Raw genomic sequence first — 19,890 nt, 5'->3', positions numbered from 1 at the left:
TGTGATTTCAAGCAACCACACCTAGCCATGCCAGAGTCCCTGCCAAGATAAAGTAGATTCTCACCCCAGGCAGGCGTGGTTCTCTATGTGGATGGGAGAGCCAGATCTGGTGTAGAAAGGGAAGTGGGCAGTTCAACCACACTCTCACTAGTGCAGATGTCGGGAGAGCAGAGGTGAAGCTGGGGGAAAGAAAAGGCAAAGTGTGCCCCAGTCATGCTGTGTTCTGGAACATTCTACCCCATCAGAACACACTGCAATGCATGGCGCTCAATGTGAAAATACCCACGTCACGGGCTTTCCTGGTCACTTCTGAGCCTGAGAGCAAACACTGGGGGCTCTTTCTCAGTGACAGTCTGGCTTCGGTGACTCGGAAATGGCCATAAGGAACACGTAAATGAACTGGTTAGCATTGACAGTTAATTGCCAGTTTGTAATCTTTGGCCTAAGAAAAGTCATATCAAGAAAAAAAATGATCTGCATAGGTCTTCACCCAAAATTCCAGTTAATTGTATATGAGAAAATCTCACAGAACAAAAATCTATCTGCGCTAGCTATCTAGATGTGGATTAAAGCCCATGATTCAAAGACTGGAGAGATGGCTCAGAGGTTAAGAAAACCCGCTGCTCTTCTGGAGGACCTGGGTTTGATTCCCAGAAACCACACAGTACCATGTCAGGGGACTCATAGTGATAACTCCAGTTCCAGGGGATGCAATGCCCTATTCTGGCCTCTGAAGGCATCTGCATGCGTGTGGTATAAGCTTACTAGGATGAACATCCTGAAGAGACACAGGCCTCGAGCATGAAGCCATAATGATTCTGCCCTAGCAAGACAATATAGAAACTGAAAGCTAGAAGCAAAGTGTGGTGAGGCATGCATGTAACCTTAGCACTCAGGAGACTGAGGCAGGAGGATAGTGAGTTCAAAACCAGTTGGGATATATAGTGAGGCTGTCTTGAAAAATCAAAATAAATAGCAAAAGATAAATTAAGATCCTGAAGGAAAGAAGACAGCAGGAGGGAGGGAGGGAGGGAGGGAGAGAGAGAAAGAGAAGGAGGGAGAGAGGGAAGGAGAGAAGGAAGAAAGGAAGAGAGGAGGGAGAGAGGGAGGGAGGGAGGAAGGAAGGGAGGGAGGGAGAGGAGGTGGGCAGGAGGTAGGGAGAACAGGGGGTGGAAAGAAGGAAGGCAGAAGGGAGCAAGGGAGAGAAAACAGGAGGAAGAAGAAGAGAGAGGGAGGAAGGGAGGGAAGGAGGGCAGAAGGGAGGGAGGCTAGAAGAAAAGGGCAAGAGGAGGAAAGAGGGGGAGGGAGGGCAGTAGAGAGAGGGAGGGAGAACAGGGAGAGAGGGGGAGGGGTGGAGGGAGAGATTAAAAAGAACCATAACACATTTGTAAATAAGATTTATATGCTGAAAAATCTTAATAGCTGAGAGAAGGTATTCAGGAGAGAGATGTCTAGCATTGGACAGACACATTTCTTCACAAATGTTTATGTAAGCATACCACAAACTAAGTCAAAGCCCTGGGGGTTTTTACATAGAGCAGCTGGCTAACTGATTCTCATTCTACAATGAATTCAAGAGAGGAAACAGAGTTGGAGGATTCACACAGCCTCCTTGTGAAAATCAGGATGCCTCAGTGTCAGGTCAGGGGATGCTGATGAAGGAGAAGGCAAGAGCCAGCATCCATGGGACCAACACAAAGCCCAGAAATGAGCCATATATAAATAGCTGAGTTTTGAACAAAGTGCCAAGGAAAGTCCATGGTGGAAAAACTGTCTTGAAATAATGGTACTGATACAGCTGGATTTTATGTGAAAAAGCTGTGCCTTACCCCCCCCCCACCACCACAAGAAAAATGAACTCAAACTGGTTGTAGCTCTAAATGCAAGATCAGAGACAGACAACATTTAAAGGAAAACATAAGACAACCTTGGTAACCCAAGGAACAGAAGAATTTTCCTACATAAATTGTGAAAAACAGGGTCTGGAGAGATGGCTCAGTGGTTAAGAGCACTGGTTACTCTTCCAGAGGACCCCAGTTCAATTCCCAGAATCCACACCACAGCACACAACTGTCTGTAACCCCAGTTCCAGGGGATCTGACACCCTCACTCAGACATACATGCAGGCAAAACATCAATGCACATAAAATATGAATTATTTTAAAAAGTGGGGAGAGCATATACTGTAAAGTAATAATGATAACTTGTATTTAATCTGCTGTTTGCAAAATACATAGAAATGAAAAAAATATTTGAATTGGAAAATAACATTTGCAAGCTAATATCTGGTCACATCCAGACCTTACGAAGAATCCCAACTAGTCCACACCTGAAAGACACTCGAGAAAATATGGGATGGTCAATATGCACACAAGATGTTGACCACTGTCCATTGTTGGGGAGGCTAAGTCACAACCCCCCTGACATACCACATACCTGACATATGTGTGAATGGATGAACACAAAGATGATCAGGGAAGGCCAGGGTATCTGCAAAGACCTGGGACAGCTGCAGATGTACTGGCTGGCTGTGGGGGAACAGGAGGTCACACGAGCATGTAGACCAAAGAGTGTGCGCCTCATGTAACACTGGCTGTGCACTGGCTGTGTGAACCAGTAACTGGCTGCTAGCATTCACCCAGGCAAGAGGCAAAAACTCTAACTAACTTGAATTTTTAGAGAAGGTCCTTCTAAAACAGCTCTAAACTGGGAAGAACGTAAATGCCCAGGGGGATCCCGAGTGCCTCGTGTTCCCACACAGCAGAATCGTTGATGCGTGGCTACATGTATGTCAAAACCTGTGAATGGTTGGCTTCAATAACTGTGTGTGATTATGCCCAGTAACGCTACCTTGAAAACTGCCAAATGTTCTTTTACACAAATGTCCTTCCACTGACAGGTAGTGATAGAGAAGATCAAAGGACGGCTACAGAAAGTGCATGAGCCAGTAGGACTGAGGTGGCCCTGAAGGGCGGGATTGGTATAGATTTGGGGAGGGGAAGAGGCTACAGGTGGAGGAAAGCACAGTAGGAGGTGTGACAGTTCAGGGTAGTGCAGAGGTGATCAAGGGGCGTTGGGGACCATTGTGTATCATTAGTGAGACCAAAGCAGGGGAGTGGTCAGGATGGCTCCTTAGCTGGAGGGGGTTGAGCCGAGATGGGACATGGTGATTTTCCCCCATGTACATTGTGTTGGTGGGGAAAACGGTTGGAATTAAAGACTACGAGGGTCAGCCAACCGCACTGTATACCAATACCAGCTAGATTCTCCATGTAAGACATATATTTATCTGCACTATGATGAGTCACAGTTTTTGAATTCAAGTATAACCACTTGAATGGAAGCTTTAAAAAGTCTCCTGAAGCCGGGAGATGGTGGCACACGCCTTTAATCCCAACACTTGGGAGGCAGAGGCAGGCGGATTTCTGAGTTTGAGGTCAGCCTGGTCTACAAAGTGAGTTCCAGGACAGCCAGGGCTACACAGAGAAACCCTGTCTCGAAAAAAAACAAAAAACAACAACAACAAAAAAAAAGTCTCCTGAGGCTAGGCACTGACCTAGTGTAAGATGGTGAGCCTGGCAGTCAGGAAGGTACCAGGCAAACACGACCCCCTTAAACAATGTAGTTCAGGTCTGTACAGCTTCTGACAGCTCCTGCTGAAGGAATGGCCAGCGATGGCCATGCAGTTCCTCATGGTTGGAAGGTTCTGGGTATGTGGCTGGTTCTCAGGCCAGGCCCAAGGGCATCAGTAGCAGAGGCAGACAATCATATGGATGCATATTATATTCAAGAGAGGGTGTCTTAACTTACTCTTACTGATTAGAGTGGCGAACCAAGTCCGAAAGACCCAGGATTTGTAAGTTGCCCCTGTCTCTGCACAATGCTATGATGTGCTGGGCCAGCACCCTGGAACTCTGCAGAACGCTGATCTCAGCACGGTGAGATTGGCAATCAGAGCTCTCGGAGAGAAGGTCACTGTCATGCTTACTTGAATGGCAGACACTCACAGTACCTGGAAATGAATCAGCCTGTCAAGCCACTAGTGTTACCACAAGAATGGCACATGTTGTTGCTAGGAAATCGCACTGGTCGCAGATTGGTATCTGGGCCACCACAAGAGGTAGAGAGTCCTGATCATAATCCACCCAATCTGAGCAGTGCTGTGCTCCCTGGAGATGCAGCCTGAGCAGTGCTGTGCTCCCTGGAGATGCAGCCTGAGCAGTGCTGTGCTCCCTGGAGATGCAGCCTGAGCAGTGCTGTGCTCCCTGGAGATGCAGCCTGAGCAGTGCTGTGCTCCCTGGAGATGCAGCCTGAGCAGTGCTGTGCTCCCTGGAGATGCAGCCTGAGCAGTGCTGTGCTCCCTGGAGATGCAGCCTGTCTGTTTTCTGTTAGGAGAATTTGTGTTTGATGATAAAGATGTTGGTGAATTCTTAACTCAATGTTTCTTTCTGTCCTTTAAAAAGTTGAGAGCGCCAGGCAGTGGTGGTGCATGCCTTTAATCCCAGCACTTGAGAGTCAGAGGCAGGTGGATTTCTGAGTTCAAGGCCAGCCTCGTATACAGAGTGAGTTTCAGGAGTGAGCCAGGGCTGCACACCCTGTCTCAAAAAACCAAAAATAAATAAATTAAATAAATAAATAAATAAATAAATAAATAAAATGGAAAAGTTGAGAGCAAAATAGACTGTCAAGATAGCAAGAAGAGAAAGGCTGGAGGTCCAGAGCCTTTCTGTGAACCTACGAGCAACCGTAGCCAAGCTGCCTACAGCAAGATACCTTTCTGGGTTGTTTCTCAGGTTTCACACATGTCCACTCACGGGGTCTTACCACATGCAAACTACACATAACATACATTGTGATATGGGTGTCTTTGGTGTTTAAATGTTCCTAAGCCAGCAGTTCTCAAACAACTATGTATAGAAATAGTCTAAAGAACAGATTGATTTTAAAGGAATCTATAAAAAACTGCCCCATGTTATCTTTTGGAGAGAAACCTTGGGGGTTCAGTGAGGGCACCGTTAGAAGTCACAGCACCTTGCCTGCTGCCAGCCACCTTGAGTAAAGTGTCACTGTCCACCACACTCTGACTGCCCCTTGTTGGCCTTTTCCCCCTTCGGGGCCAGTGTGGCCAGCATGGCCCGACAGTGTGTATCAGGAAAATATAAAAGTGCTTAACACCCAAAGATTCTTCCTCATCACCAGTGTGTCTCGGTGAAGTTCATTATATCTTCAAAACATGGACATTTCTCAGATCGCGTCTTCTTCTGTCTGCTTTTTAAAATCATCCCACAGACACTCAGAGAAGATGGTTCTCAGGCTGCCTACTCCGTGAGATGTCAGGGAAGGCTCGACTGCTGTCAAAAGCTTCAAAACTCAAGGCTTAGGAGGCGGCTTCACCATGAAGCAGGACTCTGCCCAGGATTAGAGACAACATGAGTGACAGGAACAATTTCAGGCAGTTTAACAATAGCAACACAGGCTTCTTGAGATATGGTGACAGCCCCGACCCTGCCCCCAGTTTGAGTGGATAAGTTGAACACGGGATGGGCTGGACTTCTTGGACCAGGAGCTTGAGAGAACCGACACTGCAGGTGATGAGCATGAAGTATAGCTAAAGGTCCTGTGAGACCCAGGAGTCCTATCTACAGATGCAGAGTACCCCATGAGCCTGGACTTCTTATTGCATATGTGTCTGGGGTTTATGGGTGATCTGAGCAAGGGTTCTTGGAGACGGGAGGTAGTTCCAGGGGCATCTCCTATCTGGTGAGGACAGGGGATAACACAGGGTACCTTTCATTACTCTGAAACCATGTTCATTCCTAGTCAGCTGTGCGGGGTGAGAGTAAGGGGGGGTTGGCCCTGCTCTGGGAAAGGATGGCTTCCTTTGCTAAGTGCCCACTTGTGCCTGAAGGTTACTGGAAAGCCTGCTGTCAGGTGAGGCCCGCGGGTCCTCTGGATGCATGTTTCCTCCCTGTCAAGCTACAAAGCCTTAGTTTTCTAGGCATCTCCACCAGAGAGTCACACGAGAAGAACGTGTGCTCAACTCTGTGCATCCCTAGTTGTTCCTGGCTTAACTCCATATGATAACTCCATCCAAGACATCTTCAGTGTCACCCCATAACCTCCTATGCCAAAAGAAGAGGTCGGAGGATGTATCTTAGCAATATTTTAGGATATACATTGAGGGCCACCAAATGGCACATATGGCTAATGCCCTGACACTTAAGCACGCACACTTGGCTATCTTACTCTCTGTGATTCATAGAAGATCTTCCACCCAGGACCCCCAAGTACCTTTCTTCCCCCTAGCCCCTGTGTATATATTAAGATAACTTTAATAAAATCTCCATATCTGCTTCAGACTAGCTATGCCTGAAGTTCTTTTCTGTGTCAAACCCATAAAACTTGATTTGGCATCTGTCGAGGTGCCTAGAAGATTACAGTCACTCCTCAGGCTGCTGAGGGTGACACCGGGAAGCTGTGTCTCTGTCCCCTTACTACCAACAAATTTCCTGCCTATGGGACCTTTTGAGTCAGTGTTCTCTGGAGGAGTCTTTGGAAAATGCTGACCTCAAAAAGGCAGGCACAGGGGCTCCCCAGAGCCCGTTCCTGGGCCATGCTGTGCTGGACTGCAGTGGCTAACCATCTCTGCAGTGCTGTTCCCCCGGATTCGGAAAGGAGAGCTTCACAAGCCACAGGGACCTCCCTCCTCTCTTTGGCCTGCCGACCCCTGTTACACCCAAGTGAACCTGTTTCTCAGAACTGGAAAGATCAACCTCGACTCAAGCTGTGTTGACTAGCTTCTTCTTTTTTTTCTTAAATTTTTTTTATTATTTAAATGCATCTTATACATCAAACATATTAATAATATCGAGTATTTTGAGAATCAAATAATACATAAAAAATTGTTCAACTTTTATATTCATATCCTTTCATACCCTACTGGTATCATTAATGAATATTTAACACTATCCATAACTGAGGATCCTATATCTAATGTTGAATACTAAATGTTTCAAAACGTAGAAAATATTCTTGGGAGTTAAGCATAAATAAAAGAGTATATAATATAAAAGTGAATCATTAAGAAATATATTCAAGAGCCCTTATATGATACCACCTGATATAGTGAGAGAGGATTTAAAATGCATTATATATCTGTGTACATTGTCTAACAATCAGTTTACTTAAAAAGATTATCAGTGTTTCTAGGAGAAATTATTTTATCAGTAAATATGTTTTAAATTTTTCAAAATAAAAATAAACTCTTTGAAGTTAAACATTAAAAAATGCTAATTTCAAGCACAGTGAGAAAAATTATCAATAATATTTCCATGATGTTTGTAGAACATGATTTTAATATTTTCAACTGTTAATATTCAACAAACAAAATAATTATTTTAAGATATATTTCATTGTTATGTCTCCCTTTTCATTACTGATTTTATTAATTTGGATACTGTGTCTATGCCTTCTGGTTAGTCTGGCTAAGGGTTTATCTATCTTGTTGATTTTCTCAAAGAACCAGCTCCTGGTTTTGTTGATTCTTCGTGTAGTTTTTTTGTTTCTATTTTGTTGATTTCAGCCCTGAGTTTGATTATTTCCTGCCGTCTATTCCTCTTGGGTGAATTTGCTTCTTTTTGTTCTAGAGCTTTCAGGTGTGCTGTGAAGCTACTAGTGTATGCTTTCTTTTATTTCTTTTTGAAGGTACTTAGAACTATGAGTTTTCCTCTTACTACTGCTTTTGTTGTATCCCATAAGTTTTGGTATGATGTGTCTTCATTTTCATTAAACTCTAAAAAGCCTTTAATCTTCCTTGACCAAGTTATCATTGAGTAGATAGAGCGTTGTTCAGCTTCCATGTCTATGTGTGCTTTCCGTTGTTTTTGTTGATGTTTAAGCCCAGCCTTAGCCTTAAACAGATTCTTATGGATTGACCCTAGAATCAGAAACCAGCCCTTGGGGACAGCACGGATTCGCATGGCTTTTCAGCTCCTTCAGAGGCACCTTCTCCTCTCTCTGTCTCTCTCTGTCTCTCTTTCTCTCTCTCTCTCTCTGTTCACCCTCTCTCATCTCTGCTCTCTCTTTCCCCTCCCTCTTTCTTCTCTCTGCCTTCTCTCTCTCATTCCAGTGCCCAAATGATTAGGTTAGCTCATGGCTTTCACATTTAAGGTTTGAAACCACATAGGCCCACCTCTTCCACTTTCCAATGAAAGGAGCAGTGTCAGGGAGCCAAAGTGGAGTTCGTGCTTACGGTCTGGACCAACCCTGCTTCTGCTTCCAGGTTCTAACACTTCAGAGGCAACTCTCTTAATCTCATAGAAAAATTTCCCCTCGATACTCAAGGGGAAATTCAATACTAGTAATACTTTCAGCACAGTCTAAAACTAATCTCTAATGTGCTGTAATATGGTTCCCTAGAGCCGTTTTCATTATGGATTCTGTGCCAAGAAACTGTTTCTAAAGGTGCCATGCATCCCACTCTCAGGGCAGTTAGAACCTCAGATGGTACCAGAGAATGGATGAGAATCCTGAAAGAATGGTTATGGCTGGCTTGGAGACGGGACAGAGACCATCTGGCAGCCCAGAAAGAGGAGGAAGAAGAGGAAAGGGGGAGAGGGAAGGATAGAAAGAGGGGTATGGAGGGAGTATGTTTATGCATGTGCCCAGATCTATATGTGTGCACATGTCTGTTTATGTGTACATGTGCATATATGTAGCTGCATTGATGTTCACATGTATAGGTATGTAGGCATGGATACTTGTGTATGCATGCACAAATCTACATGCATGTGTCTACAGACCTATATGTGTTGTCTATACATGAGCATTTCTAATGGTATGTATGGATAGGTGCATGTGTGTGCATATGTGTATATGCATGTATGTAATATACTGCCCTAGGTATGTATGAATGAGTACCTATGCAGAAGTGTGCAGAGGAGTATACATAGCCAAGGTGTGTGTGTGTGTGTGTGTGTGTGTGTGTGTGTTCAGCTGAGTGCAGGCTGTAATTCAAGTTCCAGGCATATGTGGGGTGTAGAGATCAGTGCTTTCCATCTGTTGCTCCTGCAACCTTAAGGAGTTCCTTCAGACAGGCAGCATGGTAGTGTCCCAGCAGATAGGTCACAGCCCATCTGAGACTATTAACTGTTTAACCCCCACCCCCACCCCCGTCACCCTGTCACCCACCACCTGGGTCACTTTGCCATGCAGTTCCTACAAGACCTTCCTTCCATCATAAGCTTTCTTACTACAATGCTGGGTGTTTGGTGTGTATGTTAAAAGTTCACTGAAATCACAGGCATGCTGGCTTCTCTGCTCTGCTCTGCTCTGCCCACCTCAGTGCAGCTGAAACTCTACACTACTTCCTTCTGCTTTCTAGCTGGTCAGGAGGAACCCAGAAGGTATTTTCCAGTGATTTGCTGTCTTGTCTGGCAACCTACTTTTAGACTGTATATTTGTTTGCCTTGTCTTTTGAGGCAAAGTTTAACCCAGGGTGGAGTTGGACCCACAATCCTTTGCTTTTATCTCCTGAATTCTGGGAGAACAGGTTGGTGCTCTAAGCACAGCTAATATTTCCTTTATGAAATGCTGGTCTCCACAATGTCCCATGCACAGCCGAGCGCTTCGTAAAGCTCCTACTGCCTCTTTGTCCTAGGGTTTGGTTTCTAATCTCTCTGTGCACTGAGTTAAACAAAGAATTGTATTTGTAGGGCTCTAGAGAGATGACTTCATTACTAAGAGCAAGCACTGCTCTTGCAGAGGAGTAGAGCTCCATTCCCAGCACAGCTTGGGCAGATCCTGACGACCTGCAGTTCCAGCCCCTGTGGGATCCCATGCCTTTGGCTTCTATGGACATTACACTAATGCGTTCATGTCCATGCCTGCATATACACAGAACAAAAACTAGATAACAGGTCTTAAGGAAAACATTACATTGCTAGGACAATATGCAGCTAGGGTAGGGCCATCCTCTAACATCCCTGAGGTCTATGCTTCCCTCCCAGCAGGACAAAAACAATAAGCTGGGCCTGGTGGGCCTTTGCTGTGATCCCAGGTCCTTGGGAGGGTGAGGCAGGAGAATAGCCTGGGCCATAAGGCTATACACCCTAGTGAGACCCTGTCTCAAAGTAAAGTAAAAATACATCTAGGAATATAGCTCACTGGCAGAGTACATGTCTGGCATGCACAGTACCCTAGATTCCATTCCTAGTAACACACAGACACACATACACTCACACACATGCATGCACCACACACACACCACACACCACATACACATAAACATACACACACCAAATATACATACCCACACACCACACACACACACACCATATACAAACCATACATGCACACCACACACACACACACACACACACACACACCCCACACCCATACACATCACATAACACACACACACACACACACACACACACACACACACACCCTTCCTCTCCAGACTGATGTCTCTCAGATACTTCCTAAAGAAATCAGCATCACCAAAGCTCCGATGTGAGGCAGTGAGAATAAACTTCTCAGCAAGCCATAGAGAAAGAGCCAGTTTCTGGAGAACATGCTCTTCTCTTAAAACCACGTAACATAACCATAGGGACCTACTATGTGGAAGCTTGGTGTGCCCACGTCCCATAGGAAAGTGTCCTTTCCATAGGTGAGAATGTCCGAGAAGCTAAGACATGTCTGCAAAAAACATTGGGAAAGGATGCATGCTCACCCCAGAAAATGCTGAGCTCCAAAGTAGACTGGCCAGGTACTCCTGCCTCAGTGGTTATCCAGGCTCCAGTCCTAAGAATGTGAGGACTATTCTGTTGACAGACACAACCAGCAGTGCTCATTGAGAGACGGGTAGTGAGATGCTAGAATTGCCAGAAAAAAGTCACCAACTCACCACTTCCTATTTAAAAGCAACACCTATCTGCCTGGATGCAAATGGTTAACCATGTACAGCCTGTAAGTTGAAAAGGAATTATTAAATACCATCACCATCACTATCACCACCACCATCATCACCATCACCTGACTTGGAGTCAAACCAGTGCAAAAAAAGAGGAGAGAAGAATTTGGTTTTGTGGTTTCTCAAGGAAGAGAGCCTTTGTGCTGTTTTCTACATGAGGTGTTGGGGTGGGTCCATATCAAAGTCTCCTGGGACTGAGGATGCTGGAGATTCCTGGAGGCAGTGTCAGCATTTGCAGGGTTCAGAGAGGTTGAAGACAGGTTTTAGAGCCTGTCTTGTGCCCTGCTGTGCCCCAGCAGTCCTACAGCCACAAGCAAGATGCTGCCCCAAACTGCAGCCAGCTCCCATAGTAGTGGTCCCCACCTCAAGCACTGGAGAGAATGAGCGGTTTGCACAGGACAGAGATGGAGAAACAGTCTTTAGTGATGCTAGCTTCCATTTCCATGCAGTGAGATTGAAAATAAGGATCCAGGAAATGCCTGGTGAGAGTTCCCATGACTGCCCTGTCCTTCGCCAGATCTTGAGAAGCAAGAGGTGAGGATCCACTTAGGAAACTCACTTTCAGATGTAAGTGTTTGCTGTGTAGCTAGCTCCTCTGAATTGAGACACTCCCTCCTGGATTCAAAAAGTAAACAGAGTTTACAGTCAAGGAGACTCCTGAAATTTACAAGATCCGTAGGGGCCCTCTCCAAGGTTATGTGCACAGTGACAATGGCTGAAGGGAGGAGACTCCAGGCTGGGAGCTACAAGGCCATCAGTGCCACAGGGGAGGTCCCAGGATACAGCCACCTTTGAGTCACATAGCCCTCCTTTTAAAAAGCTTATTTTTGTGTGTGAGAGTGCTCTCCTTGTCTGCGTGTCTATGTACCGCATGTGCATCTGGTGCTCTTAGAGGTTAGAAGAGCGCATCTGAAGACCCCCTGCAAGTCAAGGTATGGACGGATGCGAACTGCCATGTGGGCACCGGGGACCGAAACCCAGGGGTCCTCTGCAAGAACAAGTGCTCTTAACCGCTGAGCTATCTCTCCAGCTCCATAGGGTAAAGAGATTTTTCTTCATGTCTCCAGTAGTTTAAATACGAGAGAAGCATAGACTCACAGAACTGTGAAGTTGTTCACACCTCGGTGGCCAGGAAGCAAGTCCCAGGAAATGCTAAACACAGCACAGGGGAGACACAGCGGTCAGTTTCAGCGAGCAGGGCTGACAGACCCCCACTCTCACTTCCTAGAGGTGCTGACCATGTGGCCTCGCAACCCAGGGCCCGGACTGGCTCAGTCTGGATACACTTTACACCTTTCCGCACTACAGAACCCTGAACTCAGCTTGTCCCCGACCTTGAATGTGAGAGGAAAACTAGAACCTGCCCTGCTCAGTTTCTCCAAGGAACTGGCTGTCACAATGGGCATCTTTGTCCACCCAGAGTCCTGCTCATTACCTACACTGACAAGCCTTCCCATTGAAGACTTCTTGGCTCTGCTTGCCTGCCCTTGGCTCTCCATGGGAGGTGAGGGGTCTGCACACCTTGTGACCACAGTTGTCCCTGTTCTCTGCCAGAGCCAGGGAATAGTATTCCAAGTGGCCTGAGCCTATTGCCTGTGGGAATCATGTGCTGTACCCGTATCCTTTCAACTAGAACTATCACACACCACTCCTCCCCCTAGGGAAAAAAGCTGAAAACCCTTCCCTCCTGGCCTCATTCTTCGCTCTGCTCCAGCATCTCTGGGGCATCTGCTCCCTTCTGGAGTAGAAGCTGATAGGAGTGCCCCCTAGGGAATTCACTGGCTGCACAAGGAAGAAGCCAGGCTCCTAGGATGCTTTGGGGATATGTATGCCTGGTCTGTCTCCCCCCTCCCCCACCCCCAAGTCCTCCAGACTCTTTTCACGACCTCATTTGTCATGAAGACGAGACAGGATCTCACTATGTAGCCCCGACTGTCTTGGAATTCCTTGTGGAGAGCAGAGATCTGCCTGCCTCTGCCTCCTGAGTGCTAGGATCAAAGGTGTGAACCCTACACCTGGTTGAACTTTTTTAAAAACTGCACCCAGCTAGAAAGTAAATCTCTTCTAGAACCCCCCCCCAAAAAAAGACATACCTGAAAGAAATAAAATCCAATAAAACAGATTTAACTTTGTTAAGGACCAAACAGAAATCCTGCATTTTGGGCTAAAGTAATGTGGGACAACTACTATGAAGCCACATCTTTCTCTGAAAACGGGGACTTTTCTGACCTCCCTTCTCCACCCAAGAGGGTAAAGTGAACCACAGAACACTGCTCCCCACCCCCACAGCTCCTACTTCCCCCACCTTTACCCAGCTTTCCAGGGCTCTCAGTCCACACCAGATGGCTTCCGTTCAAATGGCCACTGTTCCCTGGCCTCTGTAGATGGTACGGAGCCGTGGTCTCTCAAGCGGTGCCTTGTGTATTCTCTAGCTCAGTAGTTCTTCCACATCTCAAAGAAAAATCCACACTGTACATTGCCCTGAGTGCGTTTGTTTTTATCTGGGAATTCCCCAAGCCAAGCTTCACTCACAAATGTGAAATGTCACAGCCCCTCTGCGGGGCTACTCTATGGTACACTGAAAGTAAGTCGGCAGTACAATTCATAGTACAACTTTCCAGTCTGAACGGGATGCCGTCAACGTGAAAGTTTCATTTGGAGCAAAGTCCAGAGACCGCTGGGTGGACTGACAGGTCACTAGGCAGGAGAGGACTTGAGTGTCACCTAAGGTTTCGGGTGGAGGAAATCAAGGACTGTGGGCCAGCAGAGTCTTGGGCACTCCTGACACACTAGGCTCCCAAAGACATTGGTAGTGTCTTACGTCGGCCTCTGCATGGGCAAAGTAAGCCTGACATCTTACTTGACACAGCTTTGAAGTTATGACTGAGTCCCATGAGGGGCTACAGGAAGAGAGGGGAGAGAGAGAGAGAGAGAGAGAGAGAGAGAGAGAGAGAGAGAGAGAGAGAGACACCAAAGTACTATTCAGAAGTCCAGGCTTCTTAAAACCCAGTGCGGGAGACTGGGGAAGGCAGGAGGAAAAGCCATTAAAGGGACATCTGTGACGTGGAGTTTCTCAGGCAAAGCAACTGTGTGTCTAACAGCCCAGGCCCAGCAGCCTGAGAACCACCTCTCGGTCTGAGTGTGCGGGAGGAGGCTCTACTTCAGGGAGGCAATGAACGCCAAAGATGCCGACGGCAGCGAAGACTCCAACAGGAGAGTAACTTAAGACGGCAGTGAGCACAAAAGATTCGCACAGCACAGTCACTCTTCAGTGTCATGCTGCCACACCACCTCTCACGCTTTGCACGGTCTCTCACTTTTCATAAGGTCTCCCAATCCCCCTCTGGCTTCAGTCACAGCTGCAGGGGATGGGGATGTAGACACTGCCCAGAAAAATAAAGACACAGAGACACCGGGAACAGAGATGCAGAGCTTATGAGACCATGGGGGACTGGGGCACACAGACTCTAGAGGAGACTGCAGGGGACAAAGACAAAGAGACCATGGGGAGGGCAATGCAGAGACAGTTGGGGAGGGTGATGCAGAGACAGTGGGGGGAGGGTGATGAAGAGACAGTGGGGGGAGGGTGATGCAAAGACAGTGGGGGGAGGAGCTGAAGAGACCTTGGAGAATGAACACATAGAGTCCATGGGGACAGCTAAAGGACTTACTATCTTACCCTGATGGCCATCTCTCATCCAATAGGACTCAACCGTTAACCAGTAAGAAATGGCTCAGCTCTTCCTGACCACCTGCCCTTCAGGCTATCTTTCTGGAAGCTGGCCTCAGAGTGGCTAACACCCTCTGGTTTTCCTGGGATTTCCTGGGCTATGTAAAGCTCAGTGGTAAAACCTAGCTGGGAAGGGGGTCCCTGAGGCCTCACAGAGATGTTGGTGTTGAGGGCTGGGATTCAGGCCCTCTGCTCCTCTGCAGGTGAGGATACACTCAGGGGAGGAGTGAGGGATACCAGGAAGTCAGACTCCATACAAGGTGACCACAGATGAGTGCAACTGTCCTGTATGTGGAGAACGATCCAGTTCCCCCATTGTACCATGGGAAAGCATGGGCCAGTGCCTTCAGATGGGAAAAGGCACATCACCTGACACCCAGAAGTGGAGGGTACCCCTTTCTCCTGCTAACTGTCATCCACTCAATAGCTGGAGAGGAAGGCCCTGTGGACCTGTGTTCCGAGGGAAGGTAAATAGACCTGAAAATTAAAGTGCTGGAGGCCAGCTGTGGGGGAGGGGCTAACTGTGGGGGAGGGGCTGGGCTGTGGTACCAGTGTAGGCAGGAAGTTTAGCATCCTTTCTTCTGAATACCTTTGACAGCTTCCCTTCTGTGGGGCTGTTCTAAAAACCGAGAGAAACACCGTGCTTGTGGCTGATGTCCTGCTCCGGGTGGGTCCTATCTGGTTATTGTTTCCCAAGTATGATCTCCATCAAACCAATAGTTGCTTGCTCTTTATTGAATAGGACATTTTGATTTGATCATGTAGCCTTTGAAAACACTGAGGTCCTGAAATGAAACTACACTGGCTGTAGGGTCAAGCATACAGCTTGATTCTTATTGAAGCATATAAATAAATGTCGAAACTGATAAGCCACACCCAGAAGGACAGCCGCCAGGCCAGGCATAAGCGCAGAGGACTATGCTGATAGTGTCTAGGCACTTAAGAGCAGCTTGGTGTCTTACACCTTTACTTCCTGGGTGTCCCTGGATGAGACTTGTCAGTCACACAGTGAGCTGGCATCAGAACGGTGAAATGCCTAAGTTTGTAGTCACCGACACCCACTGCTAGAGACAGTACGAGACCACCCGTGTTCACCACATAGGAAAGTTAGCCGAGCAAACGGCCTGGGACCCCACTGGTTTACTGCAGGGCTCACTGGCCCAGATTTAGGGCCTTCAACTCCGTTTTTCTTGCCGGAAAGGTCCACACTGACTTACAGAGATGGGTCTCCTCCACTTCAGTATCCCAAGGCAAAAATGTAACAGCAGCTGCCCTGGCAGCTCCCAAACACCACAGACCTTGTGGGCTGAGAATTTTCCACCAGGGAGGGCTAGCTACCCGGATGTGCCCCCAGGATGCATTTCTATGGTGATGGGATGCATTTCTATGGTGATGGGATGCATTTCTATGGTGATGGGATGCATTTCTATGGTGATGGGATGCATTTCTATGGTGATGGCACCAAAATGTACACATGCAGAGCTAGAAGGCCCAGAGAGAGGCAGGAACCGCCCATGCCTGCTCTTCCACCCTTACTCCCTCTAGCCCTGTTGGGCTAGGTGGCAGGCCCACTTAAGCACAAGGTCACAGTTATCAAATGCCCTACTAACTCCTGAAGACAGAGCTCCTGGCCTAGGGCCTCAGAGTCAGGTGTGGGGCGCAGAGCAAACGTGAGGCCTGTTTCTGAGCCCCAAGGAAGGAACAAGCTGGAAGGAAATACAGAAGAAGCCACAGGGGTAACCCACACTAAATACTAGGTTCCCTTGTCCCCAGCGCTGTGGGAAGCCGTTTTTAGCAGTGCAGCTCTTTGCTGTGGTGAGTCTGCCTGGTCCTGGCTGGCTATTCTGTCCTACCCATGAACGTCTTGGAACGCCACCCCTAAATTTCTCCTTGGTTTTTGAGATATAAACCTCTTCTTTCACCTGCCTTTCTTCTTGGTTTTCCCTCTCGGCTTGTCACCCGTAGGGTTTTTACGCCTTGTCAAATAGAAACATTTTAACAAGTAAGAGTCAACGTGTGGCTGGCCAGATTCATTCCTCTGCGGGAAAGTGTTACATTTTGTTTCCTTTGAGACAGGGTCTCTCGTGGTCTAGGCTGATCTCCAGCTGCCTGTGTGACTGAGGGTGACCTTCTTCAGAAGCTTTGGCCTCCACCTCGGCAGTGCTCGGATCACAGGTGCCTGTTACCAAATCCAGTTTTGTGCAGTTCTGGGGACAGAACCCAGTGCCTATGCTCAGCCCTTCCTTAGATTGTGAATGCAATCTCTCCCTCTCCCTTCCCTGCCTCCCTCCTTCTTTTCATTCTTTCCGTCCTTCCCTTTCTTTCTTGGTTTTTCAAGACAGGGTTTGTGTAGCTCTGTCTGTCCTGGAGCTCGCACTGCCTCTGCTTCCCCAGTGCTTAGATTAAAGGCGTGCACCACCACCCCTGTTGGCCTGAATTCAGTTTCTTACCATCAACCACTGAGCTCTGAAAGACTCACTGGAAACTTGCTGTATTATATTCAGCAACAGCAGAGATGACTGCTGGGACCTGAAGACATCTAGTCCTACCTCACTGTCAGTGACAGTTACCCATGTGAGCATCTTACACACTGACCGTGAAACCCCACGAGGGAAAGCCATGCTGTAACATGACACCCGATGCAGTTTCTTCTAGCTTTGTCTTGCCTTCCTTGGCCTTTGCTCATAGTCTCTGCTGAGGACAGGTGAGCATCCTCTTTGCAGCAAATGAAGAAGCTTGAAGCTCACAGGACTGTGAGTCTGACTCCGTGGCCGTGGGAGTGTATGGAGTTGGCGTGCCTGTGTTAGCGGTTTCTGTCAGCCTTTGCCAGTAACTCAAGGTCTATCTTGCCTCATTGATTGGCATTCCCACGGACGCTTTGCTTCTAGAAGTTCCAGGCTGAGAAAGCAGACAGCCCTATTTATCAGAACTGTGCCTAAAATAGTCAGTATATATGAAGACACACCTGAGCGTCTCCCCTGGGAGAAGCACCCAGGCTGACGGCAGGGGCCTGCTGTATCTATTTTGGCTATGGCCTCTTTTTCTGCTCATTTCCTCTTTCTGGAACTGGCTTAGAAGATATTATTAGATAGAAGCCAGGACTCAGGAAGCCCAAGGCACTTAGTGCAGCAGGGGAAAGCGTGGACGTCCGATGCTGTCCTAGTCAAAGCACAACAGCATCTTTAAATGACACTCAATAACCCAGAGCACCGAGAAACCCGCAAGTTTGTCACTTTCACTTGGACATTGATGTTATCGGAAGAATGTCTTCCGACCAGTCACGCCATCCTGAGTTCTCCTGAGAATTTCGCAGAAGTGTTGGGTAGATTTGTGCATTCTACTTGGTGGGCTCTGGGATCACCCGCTGCTTTCTCTCTCAGCACAAGGCAGAGGCTCCTTCTCTGTCCTGACCTTGTCCCTCTGCCTCAACCCTTTCCTCCTCTCTGGGTCCATGCCCTCTGCTGAGCTTCATCCACTTTAGGGGACCATCCTGTGACTCACCCTGCTCCCAGGACAGCCCTGAGTAACAAGGGCACCAGAGTTTGGGTTTGTAGAATCTGCACTTCCTGTCCTTATTACAGACAGTGCTTCTCCAGAGGGGTCTCTCGAATTGCAAATGGTTCCGTGCCTCTTTGTCAAATGCTGACTGCCTTAGAGGAGGGCTGCCTGTGATGACTTAGGTGTTGTGTTCTAGGCGTGCCTGTGTTAGCGGTTTCTGTCAGCCTTTGCCAGTAACTCAAGGTCTATCTTGCCTCATTGGCTGGCATTCCCACAAACTCTTTGCTTCTAGAAGTTCTAGGCTGAGAAATCAGACAGGCTCATTTATCATAACTGTGCCTAGGCACACCTGAGCATCTCCCCTGAGAGAAGCACCCAGCCTGAAGGCAATATAGCAAGCTCTCAGTAAGTCATTCAGAGCTCAGTAGTGGATGATTAAAAACTGAATTCAGGTCAGGTGGTGGTGGTGCATGCCTTTAATTCCAGCACTTGGGAGACAGAGGCAGAGGCAGAGGCAGAGGCAGAGGCAGAGGCAGAGGCAGAGGCAGAGGCAGAGGCAGAGGCAGAGGCAGAGGCAGAGGCAGAGGCAGAGGCAGAGGCAGAGGCAGAGGCAGAGAGCTACACAAAGAAACCCTGTCTTGAAAAGTGAAGGAAGAAAGAAAGAAAGAAAGAAAGAAAGAAAGGGAGAGAAGAAGAAGGAGAAGAAGGAGAAGAAGGAGAAGAAGAAGAAGAAGGAGGAGGAGGAGGAGGAGGAGGAGGAGGAGGAGAAGGAGAAGAAGAAGGAGGAGAAGGAGGAGGAGGAGGAAGAGGAGGAGGAGGAAAGGAAGGAAGGAAGGAAGGAGAGGGAGGGAGAGGCAAGGCAAGCTCTTGCATGGTGTACATGGAAGACTAGGTTCAGTTCCCAGCAGCTCAGAAAACCTGGTACAGTGGTACATGCCAGTAATCTCAGCATTCAGGAGATGGTAGCAGAGGATCAGGCTTATCCTTGGCTAATTGCAAGGTCAAGGCCAGCCTGGGATATATGAGACCTTGTCTAAAAATATAACCAAACAAAAATACATCATATTCTATCTCCTTATGGAGTAGAAAGGGCAGAGACCCTAACACCTGAAAAACTCAGGAGACTCAGACTTCTTTCCTGCAGCACCCAAGGGCATGACTCCTTTCCAACCCTAGACATAGTTGGAGCAACAGTTGATGTTCTAAGTCCCATAGAATAAAATACTCACGGCACTCAAAAGACTACCAAAGTGAGCACCTGGCTTTCATCTAAACGGGATTGAAGGAACCCAAGTCTCTAAGCACCCAGGACTTGGTGATGTGACCACGGCAATATTATTCTTCTTTTAAAGCCTGCCATTTACAACAGCAGAAACCTAGTGTTTTCCCAAAGTCCAAGCTGAAACAAAACTTACCAATAATGTTCCAACCCACAAACTGGCAGCTGCAGTTTCTCTCTCAAATTTCAGATTCCTTAGATCTTTGCTTCCTCTCACAGGTGTGGAGACCCTGGCCCTGGTCACAGGGGACTGAAAGTGATGACTTCGAACTGCAGGTTACTAGCACCGTGTCTGTTCTTGCTATTCTGCTCCAAGCTGGGCTCCCCAAAGCAGTGTGTGGCTTGTTCTTCACCCTCCTGGGGTAGATACCTTACCACAAGTGTTCTGTTTTCAGCGCTGCAAACTGGAGG

At 47.6% G+C, this 19,890-nt stretch overlaps 1 protein-coding gene across 16 annotated transcripts in view; it reads right to left on the bottom strand.

Annotated features, from left to right (window-relative positions):
* The window catches only part of Ccr6 (chemokine (C-C motif) receptor 6), a 22,479-nt gene extending 2,589 nt beyond the window's left edge, over positions 1-19,890 (bottom strand). The window contains exons 1-5 of one of the 16 annotated variants that reach the window (NM_009835.4): positions 13,278-13,405; positions 12,071-12,124; positions 10,733-10,823; positions 3,811-4,012; positions 65-179 (exon numbers count right to left, since the gene is read on the bottom strand). Coding sequence is in view for 1 of the 16 variants with exons in the window: in NM_001190338.1 (NP_001177267.1) it covers positions 10,733-10,853 (121 nt within the window). In the remaining 15 variants the exon portion in view is untranslated. The other 15 variants (XM_006523286.4, XM_017317219.2, XM_006523288.4 and 12 more) reach the window with 15 other exon arrangements.

Source organism: Mus musculus, chromosome 17 (assembly GCF_000001635.26).
Source record: "Mus musculus strain C57BL/6J chromosome 17, GRCm38.p6 C57BL/6J".
Classification (NCBI taxonomy): Eukaryota; Metazoa; Chordata; class Mammalia; order Rodentia; family Muridae; genus Mus; species Mus musculus.
Note: the sequence above shows the minus strand (reverse complement) of the source record. Positions and strands in the feature narration are given on the sequence as shown.